This window comes from Trematomus bernacchii, unplaced genomic scaffold, assembly GCF_902827165.1.
Source record: "Trematomus bernacchii unplaced genomic scaffold, fTreBer1.1, whole genome shotgun sequence".
Lineage (NCBI taxonomy): Eukaryota > Metazoa > Chordata > Actinopteri > Perciformes > Nototheniidae > Trematomus > Trematomus bernacchii.
The window spans coordinates 1,150,757-1,174,067 of NW_022988066.1; the positions used below are offsets into that span (position 1 = coordinate 1,150,757).

The following is a 23,311-nucleotide window of genomic DNA, read 5'->3' on the forward strand; positions in this document are numbered from 1 at the left end:
GTTTAACCCTCCTGTTATCCTTGGGGTCAATTTGACCCCATTCAATGTTTAACGTATCTAAAAAAATGGTTCGCATTATTTATTTTGCTTAGTATTTCATGACTTTTCCTAATTCAGTGAGGACTAATGGGTAAACATAAAATGAACATGAAGATCTTTTTTAAATGTCCTGTACGCACTTTGCACGCATCGGTGTTCCTTGGGGTCAATTTGACCCCAGGCTGTTATAGTAGTATAAAACATATTAAAATGTCAACATTTTACACATATTTGTGTTGATCGTGTAGGATGATATTGAGGTGACTTACATGCAAATCTATCATTGTAAAAAAAAACGGCCCTCTGCTTTAGTTATTGGTCAACATCAAAAAGATCTTACTTTAACATTTTATTTCAATCAGTGAGATTTTATGATGATTTATATATTTTTCGATAGTCACATAATAGGAATTCTGGATGTATAAAGGGGTCTGTAGGGGGGAAGGTTGGGGTAATGTTTTATTTAAATGATTATTTAGGTAGTCAACTAAGATACCTAAAGCACCAGTGACATACATTTTGGTTAACATGTGGAATATGATCATTTTTGAGTTTTAAACTACTGGGGTCAAATTGACCCTAGTTTAAAGGGTGTAAAGTAAATCTGAGGATAACAGGAGGGTTAAGGTCTAAAGCAATGTAATAACCAATGGTCAATTTCTTACCATGGTGTAAGTAAAAATCATCTGCCCTTTTCACTGAATCCATGTGAACTATCATTCACTGAAGACACTTGAAATGATCTGAGGATGTTTGTAAGAGCTGATGTTGCAAGAAGGCTCTTTCCACCCACTCTCTACACCACAAACATTTAATGCTTCCAGTCAGTACCATTTACTAAGAAATATGAGCATGGGTGTCATTTCTTATGAGCCTTTTAGACATTCTAGTTTCAATTCTTCTCAGACTTCCAAATCTACTGCTCTCTGTTTGGATCATACAAACTTCTTACATTGTCACTCACTACCAAGAAAATATGGTCACATCAGATTCTACAACAAAATGAATGTCCTCTCATATGGGTATTATGGGTATAGGCCTTTTCCCCAGGAACAACATCAGCGTGAAAGCCATGCAAGGACCCTGAAACTAAATCAGCTAAATGTAATCCAGCCATTGTTTATGTATATTACTTTCACATGTTAACCCTTAAAGTTGGGGTAGGTAATTTTGGAGAAACCAGCTCGAGTGCGCTAGAATTTGAAAATACACAGCCGGAAAAAAACTGCTACTTCCTTACAGAGCCCCTCCTCCAACACACACGAACGCGCACATGACCAATGAGGGCACGAGATAAGTTTGTGCACAGACAGGTAGGCCATCCAGTTATTTTAGCCGGGCGGCTAAAATGATTGGTCATGCTTTTTACAGCGCTACGGCTTCCACAGATGACATTTTTTAATGTATTTATTGTCAAAGCATTTAATATATTCATTGCTATCGGGATGTTAAGAGCATTCCATGGAATATAACAAAAAGTGTTTCTGAAATAAATTACATACCCCACCTTTAATGAGTCTGTTATTTTACTTGAAAGTGAAGTAAAATGAATAAGGCAGGTTACTTTAAACAACCTCACTACTTTTTTGTTTACTGTCTGTACTTATGTTACTTATGCCACAGTGACGCGTCCTAAAACCCGAAAGTAAGCTGCGCATGGGTTCCTTCAGTTCCTTCGACAAAATAGCAATGCAATTTCTCCATAAGATTTTGGAAAATAGCTCGAAATAAGGTCTGTGGTTGACACACATTTAAGAGACGGATCACGTTTTGTTCAGTCGGATAATCTCCACTTGTCTACCCTACTTTTATAATTTTCGAATCATAAATCTAATCGATAGATTTATGATCGATAGATAAAGTTTCAATGCAGACTCACCATTTGTAGGTAATGCAATAACTCATATGTCAATAATTACAACACTGACTGTCACACAATGGGTTGTGGTTAGTCTGTTTTTTGTGTACTTTGTCATTGTTTTGGGACCGGTAGAGGGATTTCAAGCTTGAATAGGACTCACCCAAGAGAGGAAACTCTGCAAGGGCCGTATTTAAGGTACATTGTTATCAGTAGACGGTTATTCCGATAATTATCTTAGCTTATGAATGAATTGGAGCGCACGAACGTTTTAACCCAATAACTGGAAATTGTCATGCGCAACTAATATTCAAGCTATTGGTACGCATAGTCTCGTATTGAAGATGTACAAAATATAAACTCCCCTCCGAGTAAAATGGTTTCTCCCAAACTGTCCGGCTTCGCGTGGAGACTAGTATTTTGACTGACACTCGAGCACAGAGTAAACTGGTTTAGCAAATTGCGGAGAGGTGAGTGTACAACTATCTTCAGTCTATGTCCAGGTTTTAAGGCTTTATTCGCGACGTAAAACAGCATATTTGACGTTACCTCCAATGTAAGAGTTTGTGAACTTTTTTAAGCTCGTCGACAGGTTGACAAGCTCTTACTCGCCGTTGGCCGTCACTGACTAGTTAACATGTAGACTGGGAGACACCATACACAGGAGAAGCCAGTGTTTTTAAAACGGTGGGACTTTGCCCTGTGTCGTTCTGAGATGTGAGCCTGTTCAACAGAAAAAGCCTACATAAGTTATTACAACTGCACTGACTCATTGTCAGAGGTGGAAGAAGTACTGAGATCTTGTACACAGGTTGAGGTAATAGAGTGTAGGAATAATCTGTTACAACTAAAAGTCCTGCATTCAACATGTTACTAAAGTATGAGCATCAGATTACATTTAAAGTACAACAAAAAAAAGTACTCATTATGCATATTGGCCTATTTTAGAATATATATATATATATATATATCATGTTTGATCATAATTATTGATGCATTAAAGTGTTATCAAAGCTGGTAAAGGTGCAGGTAGTGACTGCAGGGTAGCTTGTGAACTTACTCCAGGTGTAACTAAAGTCTTTTAACTATTGATTTTATTTCACATCATTAACATAAACCTGGTATTGTAGAAGTACAAAGTACCTCAAAATTGTACTTAAGTACAGTACAGTACTTGGTTACTTAACATGACTGTCCATTGTGCAGAAGCAGGGTAGTTTGTTGTGGCAGAACTATTTTACTTGTGCTTTTTTAATGTCAGAAACGTAAGCAATATGCCACATGTGTTTCTGCACTGTTTACAGGGCCTGTCATCCAGCCAACATTAAACCCATAATTGTATGTCCTATTTTCTGAATGAAGGCGGACCGACATGCCTCAGGTTGCAATAACAGACTGATCGTGTACGTACATGCATGCCTGACCGTGTTAGAGACAGCAGAGTTAATTGAATGTACATTTTCTCTTTGCCTGCCTGCATCTCCCCTGTTACTCTTCCCTGTCTCCTCTGCTTTCCATGCCTTTTCCTTTTTATTATGTCTTATACCAAAAGGAGATTCATAACTAAAACCACAGAAATGTAAGTTAGTTTTTTATAATCGTAACCATTCTCACACTGTAACCTCCCTTTCCTGAGGCTTAACAGATAACATGAGGGTATTGAAATACAAGAATCCCTGCTGCCATGTTTACTGTAGCTATGTGCCTCTCTGCTCCCTCCTTTGTGTTTTTGCATAGCACCCTGTGAACTGGTTTCCATGCAGTTGTTGCAAGCTGTCAGCGTAGACACACTCCTTCACACCCCTTCCTTCCATTTACCCTTTTTTCTCACCCTCATATCTGCTGATAACTGCCCTCTGTTTTGTCTGTTCTCCACTGGAAAGTGTCTACTCTCTTCTGTGATGTTTGGCAGTGTTTTCATTTGAGGACAGGGATGCCTTTCTTGTGCAGTAGTTTCAGATATGCGTTTTTTTTAAGGAACAATGTTCTCAAATTAACTTGTAACATTATGTTAAAGCACGTCGACTGCATCTGTATTCTAATTAGTTTTTGAAGTTTATTTTACTTGGCTTTAGTGCAGCTCAACTCTGACCCCCTGTTGGTTGTGTTGGATGTTTGTCCCACCCCCACAATATCCTGCTCCTGCTGTACAGATTGTATTTTCTCACAGGACTTCTTCAACATCAGTGTATCAAAGTATCAAAGAGTCAAACGAACACATTTTAGAGAAAAAAACAGCTACTTCAGCATTGCTGCTAAAAGCCTTTGTGTTTGTTTCTGTGCCCTAAAGAGGTGACACAGAATTTTAAATCACACAAAAAGAGATCGACTACAAAAGATATATGGAATAGAAAAAAAGGTTCAGTTAGGCGAATGTAACATGATCCAGGAAACTTTAGGTAATGAAAAGAGTGTTTGAGAGGAACAAAAGCATATGTGTGCAGTCGATTGCCCAAAAAAGAACCAGCACAAAAGCGGGCTTTAGATTGAAGGTGGTACAGGGACATATTTGAGCCGTTCAGTCATGGAGTCAGTGTGTTGTGTATGTTTCTGACGTAGGAGCCTTTTACTGGGAACAACTTGTGGTTAAGCAAGCAATACATGAGTTTAAGGGGAACTTAGCTTTTGTTCTGAATGAGCCAAACTCAAGTATACTTCATGTCTGTGGGAGTTTTTGTTGAATGTAGAGCTCAAGTAATACTCTGTGTTTGCAGGGTAAATACTCCTTTGTACTGCAGAGCATAACCCTCTGCAAACCCTGAACCCTTAAAACCTTTCTCATGAACATACAAAATCCTAAGAGGCACTATTATAAACCACTGGGTGCATGTCAACAGGAAGTGTTTTTTACGCTGAACTTTGAACTGGAATAAGTAGTTGGCCCAGATATTTATCTTTGGGGAAAAGCTGGTTTCCCAATTCCATAGACATCCATTTACTGAGATAAACTAGATGGGGCTATCTAATAAGGAGATAAGATATCTCATTATCAATTGTGTAAGTAAATTGTATGGTGCTTTGACAAAATATTAAGTAAATGACATATTTAGGTAAATTACATCACTTAATCATCACTTAAATGTAGCCTTTAACACCAGGGAAAGATATTTGTGATAATACGATATCCATAATCTAAGACCATATAAATTCTTCTTTATATCGATATAAATTGTCCCTCCTTAAAGCCAGACTAAGCTCACTTTTCAGCATCCTCTCAAACAGAGCTGCTGCTGCTGGGTCATCATTTACTTTTGATGCAAACTGTCTTCAAATAATTGATTATTATACATTTATTTAAAACTTCACGAGTCATTTGTACCTACCCTTTTCTGTGATGTTTTGATGTTTGGACAGGGATGCCTTTCTTGTGCAGTATAGTTTCAGATATGCGTTTTTTTGAAGGAACAATGTTCTCAAATTAACTTGTAACGTTATACGTTAAATGCACATCGAATGCATCTGTGTTGATACCTTCAACATAAAAGTATGAAACAACATTGAATCATGTTTTTTGTAATTACATTTTTGTAAATCAATTGATACATTGTTGATGGATTCACTATTTAAAGATGAAAGGCTAAATCAGTGACTTTAATGCCTGGAAAGTCCCTTTGTTTTGGCATGGTTATGCTTTTTTCTTTTGTTTTTCGTAAAAATCCTGCTAATTGATTTGATCAGCTGTTTTTCTTGGCCCTCTCTGATGTCCAAAGATCTATCGTTTAGCAGAATATATAGCTGGTTTTGGGGGGGGGGGGGGGGGGGGGGGGGGGGTGTTATTAACTTGGATGAATCTGGTAAAGAGGTTTTATTCTTATAAACACTTGTTTTAAAACACCAGCACATGTCCCCTCGGAGTCTTTGATGAAGGTTATCATGAACGATTTTTGGACTTGCAACAGAGGAACCAGCATGCTTCCTCTAAACCTCCCATATGACACACTCTGCAAACACTGACAATACATCATTCTGTCTGAGGCCATGAATATTCATTTCATACATCTGACTCTGACCGCAGTCTTTATCACAAGCAGGGCAACAATGGAGCTCTCATGACTCGGGACAAAATGACTCCATGAGTCAACGTCACCTCCCACTTGATGACTGCATGCAAACATCTCTGCAAGATCTTAAAGAGGACATATAATACTTATTTTCAGGAGGAGTGTGTGGGAGAGAAACTCCCTCTGGAGGGAACACTGGGATTATAGCTAGGGATGTCCGAAAAAGACAGTAAAATAGCGGTATGCAACGTGTGTGTGAAGCAGAAATCCTGCAGCTCCACCCGCTGTGACGGACCGGTGAGCGGAGCAGAACACACACTAAGAGTTAGACCTTACACACTTAGCTATTTTATCTACCTCTGGAACAAGCTAAACTAGTTATAAATATATTTATTCTTCACTGTCGGGTCACTCATTACTGGATCAGTGAGCTGCATGAGATACTGACGGGCTGTCAGGAGAGAGAGCGAGAGGGAGAGAGGAAAGGAGAGCGCTTCCGCTAATTTCTCCCGTGTTATTATCCAAAGTGAATGTAAACTTGAATAATATACATCATTTGAATGTAATAATTAAGTTGATTGTTGTTTGTGGAAGCTCCAGTGAATGAGCCCCATTAACTGAGTTTTAAACATCACTTTAAATGGAAGATTTAAAGTGATGTTTAAATCTTCCATTTAGGCCCCGCCCACTCGATCGGATCGGCGATCGGTATCGGCCGATACTGATTCCGGCGATCGGCGATCGGCCCCAAAATTGGCGATCGGAGCATCCCTAATTATAGCCTTTGCAGACCATTTACATGCACACAAACCTATATAACACACTACAGGAAAGGGAGAAACCTAAAGAGCATAATAGGGCCCCTTTATACGGGGCAATGTTTGAAGGTTCTTTTTATGTGTCTGGATCACAGCCAAAGTGTGAATGAGACCCGGAGCTGGAAGTGACTTTGTCAATGTCATGAACACCCCCAAGGTTTTAGCCCTCACTATGCAGTTAAGAATGTGTGAAGGCAAGCAGTAACACGGCAGGAGCGTTCAGATTCCACATAAATCTGCTGGCATCTTACCCATACCTGTAAGTCTCATCGCTCCGCCTCCCCCGCTTTTCCCCTCCTCTCTCAGGTAGACTAAAAGAACACCATGGTGGGAGTGGAGTGCAGGTCTGAGCAGGCGAGGGTGTGATCCCTCTACGATTGGTCGACAAAGAGACCGACGGCCCGACAGCTCCAGACTGTTAGATAAGGAAAATGGCTCGAAATGTTGCCTTTGACCTGAACCACCCTCTCATGGAAGCTGGACTGGAGTAAGTAATTCAATTGTCCTCTCTATCTCTTCACGTTCCTCCTGTTTGTGTCTGGGTTTGGTTTCAAGCAGCTTACCTCAGGCTGTTGAATTCCGTGAGGGTGGGAAGAAAATAAGGAACCGAGATGACAGGATTAAATGTGCTCTTTGAAGTCTTGTTAGACGCGAAACTCACAGGCAGATTAGAGTGCGCAGGTTCCCAGGGCTTTCATGTATGCTCTTTTAAACCATGTAACTAACTTCTAACCTGCGCTGCATTGAAAGGCTTGTATTTACTCTGTTTAAAGCCTTTAAGAATAAGTGTACATGTTTGTTTGTTTGCACTATATCTCACAGCACAGGTCTGTTTTGCCTGCGGGGCCCGTTCTTATGCTATCTGTGTAAAAGTACTGACTCACAGGGAACTGTACTTGCAGTTATTTCTTGTTTGTTTTCCCGCTTTAAGACTAAAACAAAAAGAAGCAGGCTTTGACAGAACATCTAGATAGCTCAGGAAGAGGGTCACACAGGCAATTTAGGCTGTACTGCCCACATATGAATCACAAGGACTTTAAATACTCTTCCTGAGCTTTCTGGTTTCAGTTTCCCCCCCCACGAGACTAATGGTGACTCAGTCACATTGTCATTGTGTTTATCTGTAGGGTTGTATGTGGCTCTCTGGATCTGATACAAAGAGTGTTTGAATCTAGTCTGTGTTTCTGAGCCTGTGTCCCCCTCTTTTCTGTCTTTGTATCTGTACTCATGTCCATGTGTCCCTCTGTCAGGAGCCCAATAGACGAGGAAGGTGTTCATGACTCGTTCAGCCAGCTGATAGCGGAGCAGAGTCAGAATGGAGGAGCGTCTGACTCTGACGCCTTCGAGCTCCAGGAGCTGCAGAGACAACTGGACGAGGAGGAGCGAGGTACTCTTGGTTTGAGAACACAATTTATACAAACACTAAGAAATATGTGACATTGATAAAAAAGATATCTGAATCTATTTGATGAAGCTTAAAGTGGACCTATCATGCTATATTTAAATGATATATTGTAGGGCCATACCTATATAATGTATATTTATACTAGGGCTGTCAGTCGATTAAAGTAGTTAATCGCGATTAATCGCAAATTAATCGCACATTTTTTATCTGTTCTAAATGTACCTTAGAGGGATATTTTTCAAGTTTTTAATACTCTTATCAACATATGAGTGGACAAATATGCTTTATTTGATTGTTTATTATCATTTGAACAATGACAAATATTCTCATGAATATTAAACACAACAACCTCTGAACATTACAAATATTCGCCTCAATTCAACCTGGAACCTCTCTAATACAATAGTGTGTGTGTGTGTGTGTGTGTGTGTGTGTGTGTGTGTGTGTGTGTGTGTGTGTGTGTGTGTGTGTGTGTGTGTGTGTGTGTGTGTGTGTGTGTGTGTGTGTGTGTGTGTGTGTGTGTGTGTGTGTGTGTGTGTGTGTGTGTGTGTGTGTGTGTGTGTGTGTGTGTGTGTGTGTGTGTGTGTGTGTGTGTGTGTGTGTGTGTGTGTGTGTGTGTGTGTGTGTGTGTGTGTGTGTGTGTGTGTGTGTGTGTGTGTGTGTGTGTGTGTGTGTGTGTGTGTGTGTGTGGAGACACTGTGATGGATCGTTGGAGCTATGTGCAGCTCAAGGCATATATGCTCGAACGGGAGGTGCCTGGACGCTGCAATCATGTTGCGCGCACTATGCTGAGTGTGCTGACTTTTCGTACAATGTCCCACTGTCTGGCTACCTGCATAAAGTCAAGTGCTCGGCGCAGTTGTCGGCGAAATGTCGCTCCTCTGTTTTCATTGAAACAGCTCCTTATATCCGTTAGCGCAGCTAGCTAGCACCAGATGCTAACAACAACAACAACACGTAAGGTGTGCCTTGCTCGCGCCACACACACACACCCTCCCGGTCCTCCCGATGGCCAGTCCGGGCCTGCCGGTGAGCGTGGAAGTGTGGTCTGCCACAAGCGGGCGGCAGGAGCGGGGCTGTCAGCATCAGCTTGTAGATGGTATTTTAAACTCGATGCGCTCTGAATCTACGGGGCGGCCGAGGACAAAAAATACACATGCGTTAATCGCGTTAAAATAATTAGTGGTGTTAATTTTTTTTTGCGTTATTAACGCGTTAACTTGACAGCCCTAATTTATACGTTTCTGTTTTCAAAATACCAAACAGATCATGCATTTTAGCCATGCCTCATTTCGCTCTATTTGCTGTTCTCCAGCCCTGTTTTTGCAGGGGGCTGATTCTGTGAGCTGCAGCTGACCACGCCCCCCTGCAGGAGAGGGGAGCGTGCTCTGATCAAGTCAGAAGAGGGGGAGAAAAATAGATCTCCGTCCTCCGTGTTTTATTATATAGAGTCGTTATTCATTTGTTTTAAAGCTCAATAAATAACAAAGAAGACCTTTGACCGGCACTTTTCTAATTTTGTCCGGAAGATTTAAACTTTAACAGACATCTTGACCGGCGAAAGAAAACCTAACTGAAACTCTGCCGCACGGTCCCCTCGTTCCTTGGAAGAGGCGGAGAGGTGGGTGTTTGTCATCTGCTGGTGGACTAACCGGAGAGAATTACAGTGCTTGCCTCGACGGGGAGGGATTGCATTGAATTAAAGCAGCAGGAGCAAACGCTTGCCTCGGGGAGGGAGAAAAAAAGCCAAACAGAAGGGTAACCATGGCAACCATGCGCGGGAAGTCTTCTTCGCTGCTTTTGTGGCAGACTACAGCGCCATTTACAGGCCTGGCATATGTACTACAGCGTCTCCAACGCTTTCGAGCGGCAATGGCCGGCCGTGGCCCAACCCCACATTCCCCTGATAGGTGGAGAGTTGGCCCAATAGCCGTAGCGCCACCGTCCTGACGTCAGGACAGTGTTCAAATCTGGATCAGTTTTTATCAGATCCGTTGCTGCCCCTTTTTTAGAGATTTGGGTATGGAGGAAAATAGAGAGGGTTGTGTTTTCTGACACTTGGTGAGTTCCCTGGAACACCAGGGACACATATTCATGTATAAAAGACGTACAAAAGTGCATTTTGCATGATAGGTCCCCTTTAAGTCTTTTGAGTAAAATAAACTTTTGGGTCATCATATATTCGTAACATCACTGATCAAAAACTGTCTTTGCACTATATACTCGCATTTTAGAATTCAGGGTTGAAAAAAGTCAATATATCAAACGTTGTCTTTCTTTCCTAGCAGTAGCAATACGTTTCATTTTAAATGTCCTTCAACTCCACAGACAATGTTGCCTTCCTGTCAGGCCCTGGACGTGAGTTACGTGAATTTCAGGGAAGGAGGCAGAGGGACGCAGAATGGGAGGACGCTGAAACCCAGGCGGACCCCCTCATAGGGGAACGATGGTCCTCTGCAACCTTGAAGATCCTCTCCTCCATGCCCAGCCGAACGATCGGTGAGTCTAGCTAAAGACGGAGGAAAATACTGATGCTTAACTGACAAATGAATTGATTCTTTATATAACTGAGTCTCAATTTGTAAAAGTGTTATACTTACAATTGTATAGATTATGTACAGGTTGTGAATGTGATCTCACAACTAGATAAATATGTTAGTAGGAAGTGCAGCTTAGTGCCATTACAGAGTCAGAGCAGCCTGAGTTTCTTTTAATGAAAAAGGCATAAAAAGGCCGGAGCTAAAACTGTTGATCAGAGTTTGAAGTGAATAATTGCGTTTTGAGAGATTTTTTTGAAGGATTCAAGAGTGTTGGCCTTTCGGATGTAATAATGGGCCAATAAAGGTACATTTAGTCAATGTGAGAAAAATAATGAGTTTTTCAAAGCATTTACTGGTAGAAACCCAAGATACAGAAATGAGCATAAGTCCACTTTAAAATCACTTCAAGATCTCAAGCTCCTCTTACAGTTATGAGAACTTGTACCACCCATTGCCCGTTAAAACCCATTTAAAGTGCAGCAAAGATTGTGAAATTGCTGAGAACATCACTAATCATAGTTCCCTTAAAAAGTAAATGTATGGGTTATAAAGTCTCTTAAGACAGGAAACACTTCATGTACATTAAAGTTGCTCTTGTTGGAAGTGGCAAACGTTACTTATCCATCAAAGATCAGACCGTAGTCATTTCTGTGGAAGGTGCCCATGTTGAGCTGCAGATAAAAACAGACTGCTGAGTTTCATGGGGAAGCAGTTGGTCTGTCATCTTCCTGTCAGGTGCTCACTCGATAGCTGTTGTGTGTTTTCTTTAGCTGTGCCACATCATAAATTGAGCCGTCAATATCGTAGTGGGAGATTATCTTCCAGTACTTCCCCTCAGCAAACGGCCACATAAAGTCATTTAGAGCAGTGGTCCTCAACGGGTGGGTCGGACCCGTTTCGAGTGGGTCGCAGATGTGTGAGTGAAGAAAAATAAAAGTCAAACTTTTATTTTGAAGGCCCGATTTTCTAACGCTGTGCATGCAGTTGGACTGGAAGTACCGGAGACCATAAACGGTTTTGAAAACTTCTGTCACGTAGTGATCATCTTCTCAATAAAACATCTTTGCTGATGTTTTTTCGAGTCTTCTGGCCAATCAGAATCAAGATTGTTGCCGGAAGTCCCCACAGAGAATAACTTTGCGGTAGAACTATTCTTTATACATCCATGGGTACAACTTCAGATCAAAATGAACTCATAATTAAATATGACCCCCGGTTTGATGATTGACAGGTCACAGAAACAATGGGAGCTATCTACCCTTACCCACAATTTAAAGTAATTCACACAGACTATCTCCTCTTTACTCTTCTCTCTGTGAGGAGCAGCAAGCTGTCAGAACAAAGTGAAAAACAAACAATGGCATAAAATATTATTAATATAGTATTTATTTATTTTCTTCTCAGAGTGTACCAGAATGCGTAGTTTATATGTTAGTATTTCTAAAAATCTCCTGGGGGAGAATCCCCCCAGACCCGCATGCTGGGGTTGGGTTTTCAGCATGTCATGTTTTTCACGTGTGGTGAATTTGCAGGATTGGCTCCAAGTCTGCCTTTTTATTTTAAAAGCATACTTTAGTTTTGTGAAGGGATAGCCTATAAGGGATATATGCACTGTATTTCACTTTGATTAATATTGTATGCTGAAAAGCGTTTATATTACAGCACGATTTTTTGTTGAATAGATTTTAGTGGTTCAAAATTTCGGGTCGCGATTTATTGACCAAGGAAAAAGTGGGTCCCGAGGCCTGACCAGTTGAGAACCACTGATTTAGAGGTTATACACTGTCTTTAAATAGTTCTACTGATATGCATCTTGCCTTGATTCTGTTACTTGATACAGTAAATGACAAAACCCTGTTGTTTTCCTGTTTTAATGGGCATTTTAAACATCTATCTTTGATGTTTGGCGTACTGGCAGGTCTTATGCCGTAGAAAAGTCAATTATGGTTGGCCTGGAAATGCAACATCACTGTTTTAAGAGACGCCAAGGAGCTTTCTTTTATTGTCATGGGATTGTTATTCGATTAAAAAACGTTGGTACGAAAAGAGATGGAGATGACCAATCCTGACCTGGATGCAAGAAGATGTTAGAGCAGGTGTGTCAAACATACACGGGACGACAGAGGACACATTACCTGCAATTCTTTACAACTTATATGTTTTTTTTATGTAAACATTAACAAGGCAGGGGGAACTTAACCTTCTTATTAATACTTCCCACTTTATTTTGTATGGTGGTGTGCAGAGTTGGGTGTAACGCGTAGTAAAGAGAACATTTGAAACTTTAGCAGTCTGCGTGATCTGCCTGTAGGGAGGGGCGGGCCGGCCCTGCGAGTAAAGTAACGAGTAAAGTAACGAGTAAAGTAACGAGTTACTTTATGTAGAGAGTAACGAAGTAGTGTAATATATTACTTTTTTTTTTAAAGTAATATGTAATATGTAATATATTACTTTTTTTTAGTAACGACCCCATCTCTGGTGGTGTGTCAGTTCAGGTGGTCAGGATTGCTATACAGATTTGAAAATGAATGTCAAATAATTTCTAGATCTCGACAAGTTGTTTTGATCATAAAGTAAAATACTATATTGTTCAATTGCAGATACCGGTGACTTTGTAGAGACACTGTGATCTGTAAGTCATAATGCACATGTGTAAATGATAAACTGATGCATAGAATTGTTGAAATTGCACTCATTTTTCTTAATAAATGTCAGGTTGTTCATACTGTTTTGTAAAAAGAGAGTTCATTTAATGTGAACATTTTCAGAATGAACTTTTTTGCACTAAAACAAAGGGAAACATTTTCAGTTAGGTTATTATGCTATGATTTTACTGGTCCGGCCCACTCTGATCAGTCTGGTCCTCTGTCAGGTCGCAACAGGGGCGCCATCATCTCGCAGTACTACAACCGCACCATGCAGCTCCGGAGACGCAGACAGAGCCGACCCGCCATCCGAGACTTCTCCCGCTCTGCCAGACCCAGCATACGGGGCTACGGCATCGAGACCGACAGTGCGGACGCAGAGGGTGAGCAGAAGGACATCAAATGACCAGAATAAAAACGTAGCTGTTTGTCAAGATTATAACATCCGCTATTCTCCCACCTGTGTGTAACAGTGAGTAAGAGGGACCGTTTGGTGAACAACCTGCAGAACCTGTCAGTCAGCGATAGAATCCGGATGCTCCGAGCGATGCCTCTCAATGTTTCAGAAAAGAGTGAACTCAGGTAGATGCAGTGAGTTATTATTCTTATATGTTTAAGGTGTTTGCTATGTGTCAGTCTAAATGACCCCCTCTGTCTTTCTGTCTGCAGGAGCTTAGCTTTACATAAGGAGAAACGCACGCTTTCTCGTCGCATTCCCTGCTGCAGTCAACTCAAATATTACATCATCAATGTAAGTCTCTTACAGAAACGTCTTTCTATGTTCTACTTCCTTTTTATCTCTTTAGGGCAGCGTATCTCAAAGTGTGGGTGCGGTACCGGTGCAGCGGCGCTGTGAAAGTCCACGGCCCACCTATGCCAGAGCGAGCGGCCCACCGAAGGCAGCAGCCCACCGGGAAAAGTCCCGAATCTCCCGATGGCCAATCCGAGCCTGCTCACACACACACAACTGAAACCAAAATCATTTATAGACATAGGCCTATGTAAAAAGAGAGCGAGAGAGCACACCTTTATCTATTTAATATAGCCTGGTTGTAAAAAATAAAGTAAGAAATCATTCCAATGTGTACTATAGGACAGTAAAAAAATTTAAAAAACAGTTTAAAAAGGGAGTGATTAGTAAAATATGCATAAATAAAAAGAAAGAATGCTAACTAGGTAACATAAGATAAGAATAAACAAGTTTAAATGAGTTGTTATTGGTGGTGATCATATTCTAAAGATCTTTGGATTATTGAAAAGTATACAGCTCCCTTTCATCTGAGTGTTGAGAGCTGTATCCATGAATTCATGTTGTGCTCAAAGTTCTCCAGATTGATGCATTTCACTTCAACACCACTTCGACCCCCCTAGAGGAGGTTAGGTCCACTACCAAATAAAGCAGGTTAAAATAATTAAATTGAATACATGTTATTTTAGTAAACACTGAAAACAGGTCCCACAGACCCAAACAGCACACAAAGGTTAAAGGTAAGCATATAATAATTTTAAAATGTGCTAAATATATACACTGCAAAAAAGTGAGTAAAAGTAGCTCACGACTTTTTTTAATTTTTTTAAAGTAGCTCTCATCCTAAAAAAGGTTGGAGACCCCTGTTATAGAACGATACATTTGACGATTTTAAGCTTGGCCTACCATTTTATTGGAGCGACGAGGAACAGGTGGGGCTTGAAAAGGCCCACCTGTTCAAAGTGGGGAATGACAGAAAAAGTTTGAGAACCACTGCTTTAGGGTGTCTCCATCAGTTTGTATTTAGTGTTTGCCAGTAAATTAATCTCACCTCAATCTCCAATTGGGATGTCTCGTAGAGCTTTGTGATTGGATCATGCGTTCTTTATCAGTTGGAGTTTGTGCAGACTCTAACTTGTACTGGTACACTTCGAAGTATTCGGTAGGTTTTTTCATATGTATTTTTCTCAATATATTCTATGCTCTCAGTACCAACTATCATACATGTTTTTACAGGATTGATTAACTTATTATGACATACTCCTAATAACTGAAAACACAACCAAAATTCATGAAATCCTAACGCAATAATGAATTAATGTAATTCGTGTGTGGAGAAGCGTAGTCTTGTTGCTCTTTACAGTATCATAGCAATAGTATAGTCAGTGTTACTCACATCAGTCACCCTGCTAGCTATGATCTGAGCTCCATTTGAATGAAGGGATTGCATTGTCTAGACTTTGTTATGATTATCTCTGTTTCAACACTTTGTAAATAACCTGTAAATGTAACATGTCCTGTGAGTTCCTACAGACGTGTGAATGAATATCTATCGAATGGTAACTGGCAAACACACACTGCACTTAAAAAGGCAGTGCAAGACATTCTTCCTCTGAAGCTGTAACTGGGTGTCAGTGGGTACTTCCTGAAGATGTTGTTATCAGGCAGTGTAATCGCTCTGTTGCCCAAGCAGTGCTCTGAGGGCGTGAGTCACAGAAACACTCAAACCACACCACATGTGTGTACACTTTGTCTGGAGTTGTGACGCTGCTTTGAGATTCATTTTGTAACACAGGTTTCTGTGTCAAAATTAGCTTTTTTCTTAAGTAATAATTCTAGGAGCCATTCCTTTAGTTTCTATTAATTTGCCAAATGTAAGATGACGTGGTGTGTGTATATTAATACATCTAAACACGTCTTTACAACTTATTTCTTTTGCTGCTTAAAACATAGCGTGACTCCTTTTTTTGCTTATTTTTTAAGATGTAAGGTTCGTAATGAAACCATTCAGTTAGTAATGTTTATTTTATGTGTGCATCACTAATAAATACAAATAAATATATACTGTATATAGATAGATATTTCAAATTAAATCTGAACATTCCCATTTTCATCAAAGTAGCGTCTTTCAGTCTCAGTCAGCCCAAGAGTGAACCACAAGAAAAAGGGTGGAAAGAAAAAATTGGATATGGTGGTCAATTCAATTACTATAAATAATGTAGTACACAAATAAATGATTGTTGTCGGGATTAAAGTGATGGTCTCTCCCTGTTCTCCCTCTCTCTCCTCCCCAGGGGGCGAGGCAGGGTTGGTACAGCTGGCTCTCCTTCCTGCACTCCCTCCATCTGTGGCAAGTGCCGCTCAAGAGAGTGAGCGGACGTTTCGGCAGCGGCGTCCTCTCCTACTTCCTGTTCCTAAAGACCCTACTCTTCTTCAACGTCTTCCTGTTCCTGGTGACGGGGGCCTTCATGGTGCTGCCTCAGGCGTTGCACCCTCCAGAGTCGGAAGGGAGACCCTCCTTCACTGGACTGGAGCTCCTCACCGGCGCCGTAAGCTTTGTTATTGGAACACCTATCGCACCCTTTGAGGCCTCAGTTATTAGAAATCACTCACCACATCCTTGATTTGTGTTTAGGGGTTACAGACCTGAATGATGAGTCCATTCCCTCATCTTTAAAAGGGCCGTATTAGTTTTGTGAGGTTTTCCCTTTCCCTGTGTTCCCTCCAGAGGGAGTTTCTCTCCCACACAATCTGCCTGAAACGCCTCCATTGGACTCCTTTGTTTAGTTATAGTGACATCACTATGTAACACTCGCTCTTCTATTGGCTGGCACTTCAACACATTGTATGTGAGGTGCTGCAGCACTGTATGAGAAAAATAAAGCCCCTTTTGAACATTAAAGCATGTAAACATGTCACAGTAGACGCATAAAACACTAATATGAACCCTGAAAATGAGCATGATAGGGCCCCTTTAAACTTCAGGAATTAAAGCCCCCCTCCACTAAAGAAATGTGCTTATTGAATCTTCACTTTAAGTTTGAGCTCCGCTGTAAGGAGGTTTTTACATCTGCTGAGGAGGGAAGGTTTCTCTGGTCTCTGTTTAAGGCTTGTTTGTACAAGTTTGGAAAACAAATATGGTTCAATATTCAGCTTACACAATGGTGATGTTGAAAATTGAAACCTCCACTTACGGCAGAAGTGTTTTTTGAATTGTATGAATTGTATTTGAACATGTCTGGAGGGAATCTTTGAAGTCAAATATATGCTTACGAGGTGAATAATCATATTCTAGATTTTGACCGATACTAAGTATAAAAATGTTATGTTTGAAGCAAAGTGTAAATAGTTTTCTATCTCGTTTTGTCTCAGGGCTATTTCTCAGATACTGTGATGTACTATGGCTACTACTGTAACTACACACTGCGTAAGAGCTGCAGGGATGATGGGGAGGTGCACAATGCCTCTCTGTCCAATGAGACCAGGCCGGACTGTGTGTCCTACAACATGCCGCTGGCATACTTTTTCACCATAGGAGTGTCTTCCTTCCTCACCTGCATCATTCTTGTGTACAGGTAGAGTGTTTTCAAAAATGTGCTAACATGCCTCGGTTTACATGTAATTCATCTCAGTATGCTGATTTCTGAAAGTTGATTTTCACCAAGCGACATTGGGTTTTGTGACAGATGCTCCATTTTAGAATGAAATCAAAAATAAAATACAAATATTTATATAAACATATAGTTAAAGTAAGTGTGAAAAAAATTAAAAACAAAGATATTTATTTATACATAAGAAGTTCAAATCATGTTGATGTGCAATTTTCCCGCAGCATGTCAAAGTCGTTTGGGCAGAGCTTCCGAATCGACAAATCTCACAGCATCCTGGCAATAAAGACCTTCTGCTCCTGGGACTTCAAGGTCATTAGGAAATCTTCCGTCAAACTCATGTCTGAGAATATCTGCACCCAGTTCAAGGTAAACACACACACACACTTTAATTTACAAAAACACTTCCTCCCTCTCCTTGTCTGTCATATAATTGGCAGGCAGGAGTGTCATTGTGCTCTAACGCCCCCCCCCCCCTCTCTCCAGGAGCTGCTGGCGGAGGTGAGTCACAAGCAGGTGAAGAACACTCGGTGCCAGAGGCTGTGGAGGCTGATGGTCCACGGCCTGGCCTGGGCTATCTGCGTGGCCAGCACCACGGCCTGTGTGCTGGCCATCTACTACTGCTCTGATCACATGCATCAGGTGAGGCGTGTCAGGGTACAAAGTCCACGTGTCCAAGAATCTACACTTTTATTGGTAAATACTCAGACTTCAGGCTGTATGTGTAGTAAAGTTTGTTCCTGCTGGCCACTATGATCCCTGTTACTGATCCGCTGGTTGCTTTTAATCAGGAGTTCCTTAACCTTTTGTTTAATTACACTTCTGATTGAAGAAATCCCAAGGACCAATTTCTAAATAAAACAATCAAAAAACTCAACATCAACAGGAGAACCAAATTAACCTGGCTGCCACTGCCAGCTGTAATGAGCTAAATCAATATACTGCTCACCCTTAACCATCACTGCATTATGAATCCAGATGTATTGTATTTAGGGTCTGATACCCTCACCACAAGCAACACATCACTTTCTTGCTTTCTAAAAGCAATCAATTTTGTATCACTGCATCCCAGGGAACAAACAGACATCTAACAATGCCAAAACATGTCTCTCTACCTGAGTTATTGTCATTATATTAACATTTAAATGGTTGATGATAATATCGTTTTTTATTTGACATTTTTTATGGAAGAGATTTTTGGAAATGTAGACAACAATTTGTTCAAATGTAATCTAACAAATTGGAAATTAAAACCTTTGGTGCCCACTAGAGGGTGCCAACAGGCCCAACATGATAATAACTACTTTAAAAAATCAGCATGAAACAGCTCAGTTTTTACGTCATAAATGTGAATTCCAGATAAGATCGCTGGTGACTCATATGGTAGTATGAAAGAAACACATGCTGGCTTACAGATGCAGTAGTTGAGTAGAACAACAAATATCTGTGGAAAAAGTAATTAACCTAATTGTTTTCCCCCCAACAGAACCTCCAGAACCTCCAGTCCGATCTGCACAGTGGCAACCCCGTCACCAACCCCGTCACCAACCCGCTGCTGAACGAGGCCAGTCTGCTGGCCCTCCCCGTCCTGGTGTCGCTCATCAACCTGCTGCTGCCCGGCGTCTTCAACCTGGCTGCCTGGATGGAGGACTACGAGTCCCCGTCTGTACGCACATATGTCTCCATCGGCAGGTATGAGCACATGCTGCCAGTTTACACGTTAAAGTGCAGATCTGGTTGACTTTTGGTTGGTAACCTGTGGTTTGCTGTCGGCTTCTAGAAACTTGATGTTGAAAGTGAGCGTGCTGGGAGTCCTGTGCTACCACTGGCTGGGTCGGGTGGCTGCTGACCCCGGGAGTATTGGCCTGAAGGTAACATAATGATGGTGACCGTTTTATTTCATCTGTGTTTATGTTGCTCTGTGTGGTTTTTGTTTAATGGCTGACTGTGTCTTCAGTGCTGGGAGACTTTTGTCGGCCAGGAGCTTTATCGTTTCCTGCTCATGGACTTCATCTTCACGATACTGGACACCTTGTTTGGAGAGTTCCTTTGGAGGTTATATTTGTTTTGTATTTTATAGCAGAGCATTTTGTTTGAAGTTCAGTCTCACGTTAACTCACCTCCTCGTGTCGTCTGCAGGTTGTTCTCTGAGAAGGTGCTGAAGAGGAGGAGGAAACCGGTGTTTGACATCGCCAGGAACGTCCTCGAACTGATCTACGGACAGACGTTGGCCTGGTAACAGACGCACTGTTCAGATTTACACACAGCCATGTTCAGTTTATTCAAATAGCCTCTGTGTGCTAACATTAAACATTGTGTTTCTCAGGTTAGGTGTTCTCTTCACTCCTGTCCTGCCTGTAGTGCAGATCCTCAAACTGTTGCTGCTCTTCTACATTAAAATGGTAAGTATTTAGAAACAGTTCAATTCAAATTTTCAAAATAAAAGCTCAAACAAAGCAAAGCCAAAAACATATATATATTTTTTATAATGACAAACCCTTTTATTTCCCCTGTTTTTTTTTAATCTTCTGGTATAAATTCCCAGCTTATAAAACAGCTTTAGATTTGTTTTGGCCCTGGAATTGTTTGCATCCTTGCAGACTGTCTATAAATTGTGTAAAAAAAAGATGTGTATAGTAGTGGAATACCATAGTATTTTTGTATGTGACAATTGTTAAAGCTCTAATGTTAATTCAGCGATCTTATTTTGACATTTGATTTTAGTATGAAAGTTAATCTGTGACTTTTACAACAAAATCACTATCCGAGTAGTTGGTCAGATTTCTGATGATAGATGCGGTGACCTTTGACCCCAGCCTGTGTTTTCTCTCCCGACAGAGCAGTGTGATGATGAACTGTCAGGCTCCCAGGAAGCCGTACAGAGTGAGCCAGATGACCACCGTCTTCATCACGCTCCTCTGCTTCCCCTCCTTCCTCGGCGCCTCTGTGTGCGTCACTTACACCATGTGGAGGTACACACACACACACACACACACACACACACACACACACACACACACACACACACACACACACACACACACACACACACACACACACACACACACACACACACACACACACACACACACACACACACACACACACGGTGCTTACATATGACAAACAAAACCCAATAATTTCCCTTTTGAAGTTTCGGGAAATAATAGCACAATCAAAATAGAAATATACTGAAATGGACAAGGGAGAGTGTATTGTTTTGTTTAAGGACACCTCAGAGTGTATGCTACACTGTTACCATGGCCACTAACACCAATATCAAAGGCTTGTGCTAGCTCTCCTAGCATCCCTGTGTTACAGCTAAGCAGAAGAGGACGCCCATTATGTTTACACCGTCAGCTGAACATAAGCCTCTCTTCCATGATGATATGCATTCCTCTGCTCGGTGATACGGTTGGCTGGTGTAGTTCCAGAGAAAGAAAATGGTTCCTTGATTAAACTGCTAAAACAATGTCCTGAGTAACTAGGTCATGATATCTGGAAAGGGACATTGTTGTTGAGTTTTTCAAATGAATTTTCTGGCCTTCTGATCCTCACGAGCAAGGTTCCGTCAAGTCTTTACAGCAGATACGTCCAACACTCCAAAACTTGCACCAAAACAATTTAGCTGGATAACAAATACTGTATGTAGTTTGATTTTGGTTTGAACTGTATCTTTAACTGGTAAACTACTACTAAGTAATATATTGTATTTGTAATTATTAAAAATCACCTAAGAGAAGAATAAAGAGTCCCGTGTGACACGTAGTCTAAACGTCTGTCCCCAGCATCACCCCTTCCTCATCGTGCGGCCCCTTCCGAGAGCTCAAAACGATGTTCCAGGCGGGGAAGCAGTGGGTGGAGGAACTGGAAAAAGATAGTCCCAACCTGTCGGTGCTGGCCCGAGCTCACTCCTACCTGGTGGAAAACCCTTTCTTCCTGTTTCTGGGAGCATGCATTTTCCTGTGAGTACAAACAGACACTGACACTGGTGCAGTCAACAGGAGTCAGCATGTTGTGTATTTGTTGTTGCTTTATTATTGATCAGTGTTGTACTGATCCGATGCATTCTGTGGTTTCCCTCCATCAGGATCGTCATCTACTTCCACAGTCAGGTGGTGGACGGTCAGAGGAAGATCATCGGCCTACTGCAGGAGCAGATAGAAAATGTGAGACATCCGCTGTACATATACAGATGTGTTCTCTATTTGTCATTATAAAGAAACATTTATTTAAGTTAAATGTTTTCCTGATTTTATTTGCTTCTTTTTCAGGAAGGAGATGATAAGAAGTTTCTGATCACTCGCCTCCAGACAATCCACGAGCAAAAACGAACCCCCGCTCGACGACTCGCCAGTCAGGTCTGTTTGTTGCTCTGGTGCTTTACAACAGCTGTTTTTGTATGAATTTAAAGGTCACCTATTATGCAAAATCCGCTTCTTCATGTCTTTTATACATAAACATGTGTCCCCTCTGTGTAAAGAGATTCTGAAAGTTTCAGGAACAAAGACCCCCTCTCTTTTTGTCCTGATCTATTTATATAAAAACCTGTCTGAAAATGAGCTGATCAGATTTTGGCCACTTTGTGATGACACAATGTTTTTTTGGGTTGTGCAACCATTAGCCAATAACCAACCAAGGTAACCCCCCCCCCCACCTTATCACCTGGATCTCCTCCTAGAGCACCAATGTGTTTTGTTTGAACCAATCATCTCTCAGAGGGGCGTGGCCAGCAGCAGCAGCTCATTAGCATTTAAAGCTACAGACACAGAATCAGCACTTTTGGAACAGGGCTGAAACAGAGGGGTTTATGGGATGCTACAGTGATCTGTTTGGTGTTTCAGCCAAACACTTCAGAGACATGTTCTGTTTATATCTGAGACCTGTAATACATTGTTAAAAAAAGTATTTTAAAGTATAATAGGGGACCTTTAAAACAATCTATGCAACCTGGCCTCCGCGTATCTCCTAATTGTTTTTCTATATGTTTTCCCTCTAGAACTCAAACTGTTGAGAGCCCATCCTCCAGCAGACAAGCCTCCTCAATTCTCTGAGCACTGAGGTCTGCAGAAATGGATTTAACTGGAATAATAACAGGGACATTTAAATGTATAGTACATTTAAAATCTGGCCAGTCATTTATTGGCTGGAGCTTTTGTAAACATGCAAAACAAACCAAGTGGAAATATGGGGTGAAACTGAGAAGTGTGCTTTATGCAGCGCCGTTTATAAATGATACCCATACTCAAATGTTAGAAAGTCGTCAGACGCACAACAAAACCCTGAAGCTGATGTTAATCAGTTTACACAGATTTTAAATCATCTCCTTTAAAAGCACTTTCATATCAACTGTGAACAAATCTTTTTTATTATTATATCTTGTGCAAACTTGGTATATTATTTTTTTAATGCTTTTATTTTTTTTAATGTTTATCAGTGTGTATTTTGTACAGTAGGTAAACTTTGGATGTTGTGGGTGTGAGTATGATAATACCGGAAATGACTTCTTGTTTTTCCATTTTATTTTAGCTGCAAATGCCCTTTACTGTAATTCTGTGGTAATTAAATTATGTTTTAACCTACCCACATGTTTTGTTTTTATTAGTGCTCATATAAGGCATGGGCTATGGTGGTTGACGGGTGCAAACA

General features: G+C 40.9%; 1 protein-coding gene across 2 annotated transcripts; it reads left to right on the plus strand.

The window, feature by feature from the left end:
* Positions 1 to 2,292: 2,292 nt before the first annotated feature.
* tmc6b (transmembrane channel-like 6b) lies at positions 2,293 to 23,244 on the plus strand. Of its 2 annotated transcripts, none has more exons than XM_034120582.1 (21): positions 2,293 to 2,367; positions 7,023 to 7,203; positions 7,967 to 8,103; positions 10,450 to 10,620; positions 13,534 to 13,689; positions 13,780 to 13,888; positions 13,976 to 14,057; positions 16,349 to 16,603; positions 17,427 to 17,629; positions 17,887 to 18,031; positions 18,149 to 18,304; positions 19,149 to 19,354; positions 19,443 to 19,533; positions 19,620 to 19,717; positions 19,802 to 19,897; positions 19,989 to 20,064; positions 20,501 to 20,634; positions 21,451 to 21,627; positions 21,753 to 21,831; positions 21,937 to 22,023; positions 22,662 to 23,244. In XM_034120582.1, exons 2-21 carry the CDS (start codon positions 7,148 to 7,150, stop codon positions 22,674 to 22,676), a joined length of 2,529 nt encoding a protein of 842 aa, XP_033976473.1. In that variant the 5' UTR covers positions 2,293 to 2,367; positions 7,023 to 7,147; the 3' UTR covers positions 22,677 to 23,244. The 2 variants fall into 2 exon arrangements, with proteins under 2 accessions (XP_033976473.1, XP_033976474.1); XM_034120583.1 differs by lacking the exon at positions 2,293 to 2,367 and adding an exon at positions 3,225 to 3,300.
* The last annotated feature ends 67 nt before the right edge of the window (positions 23,245 to 23,311 follow it).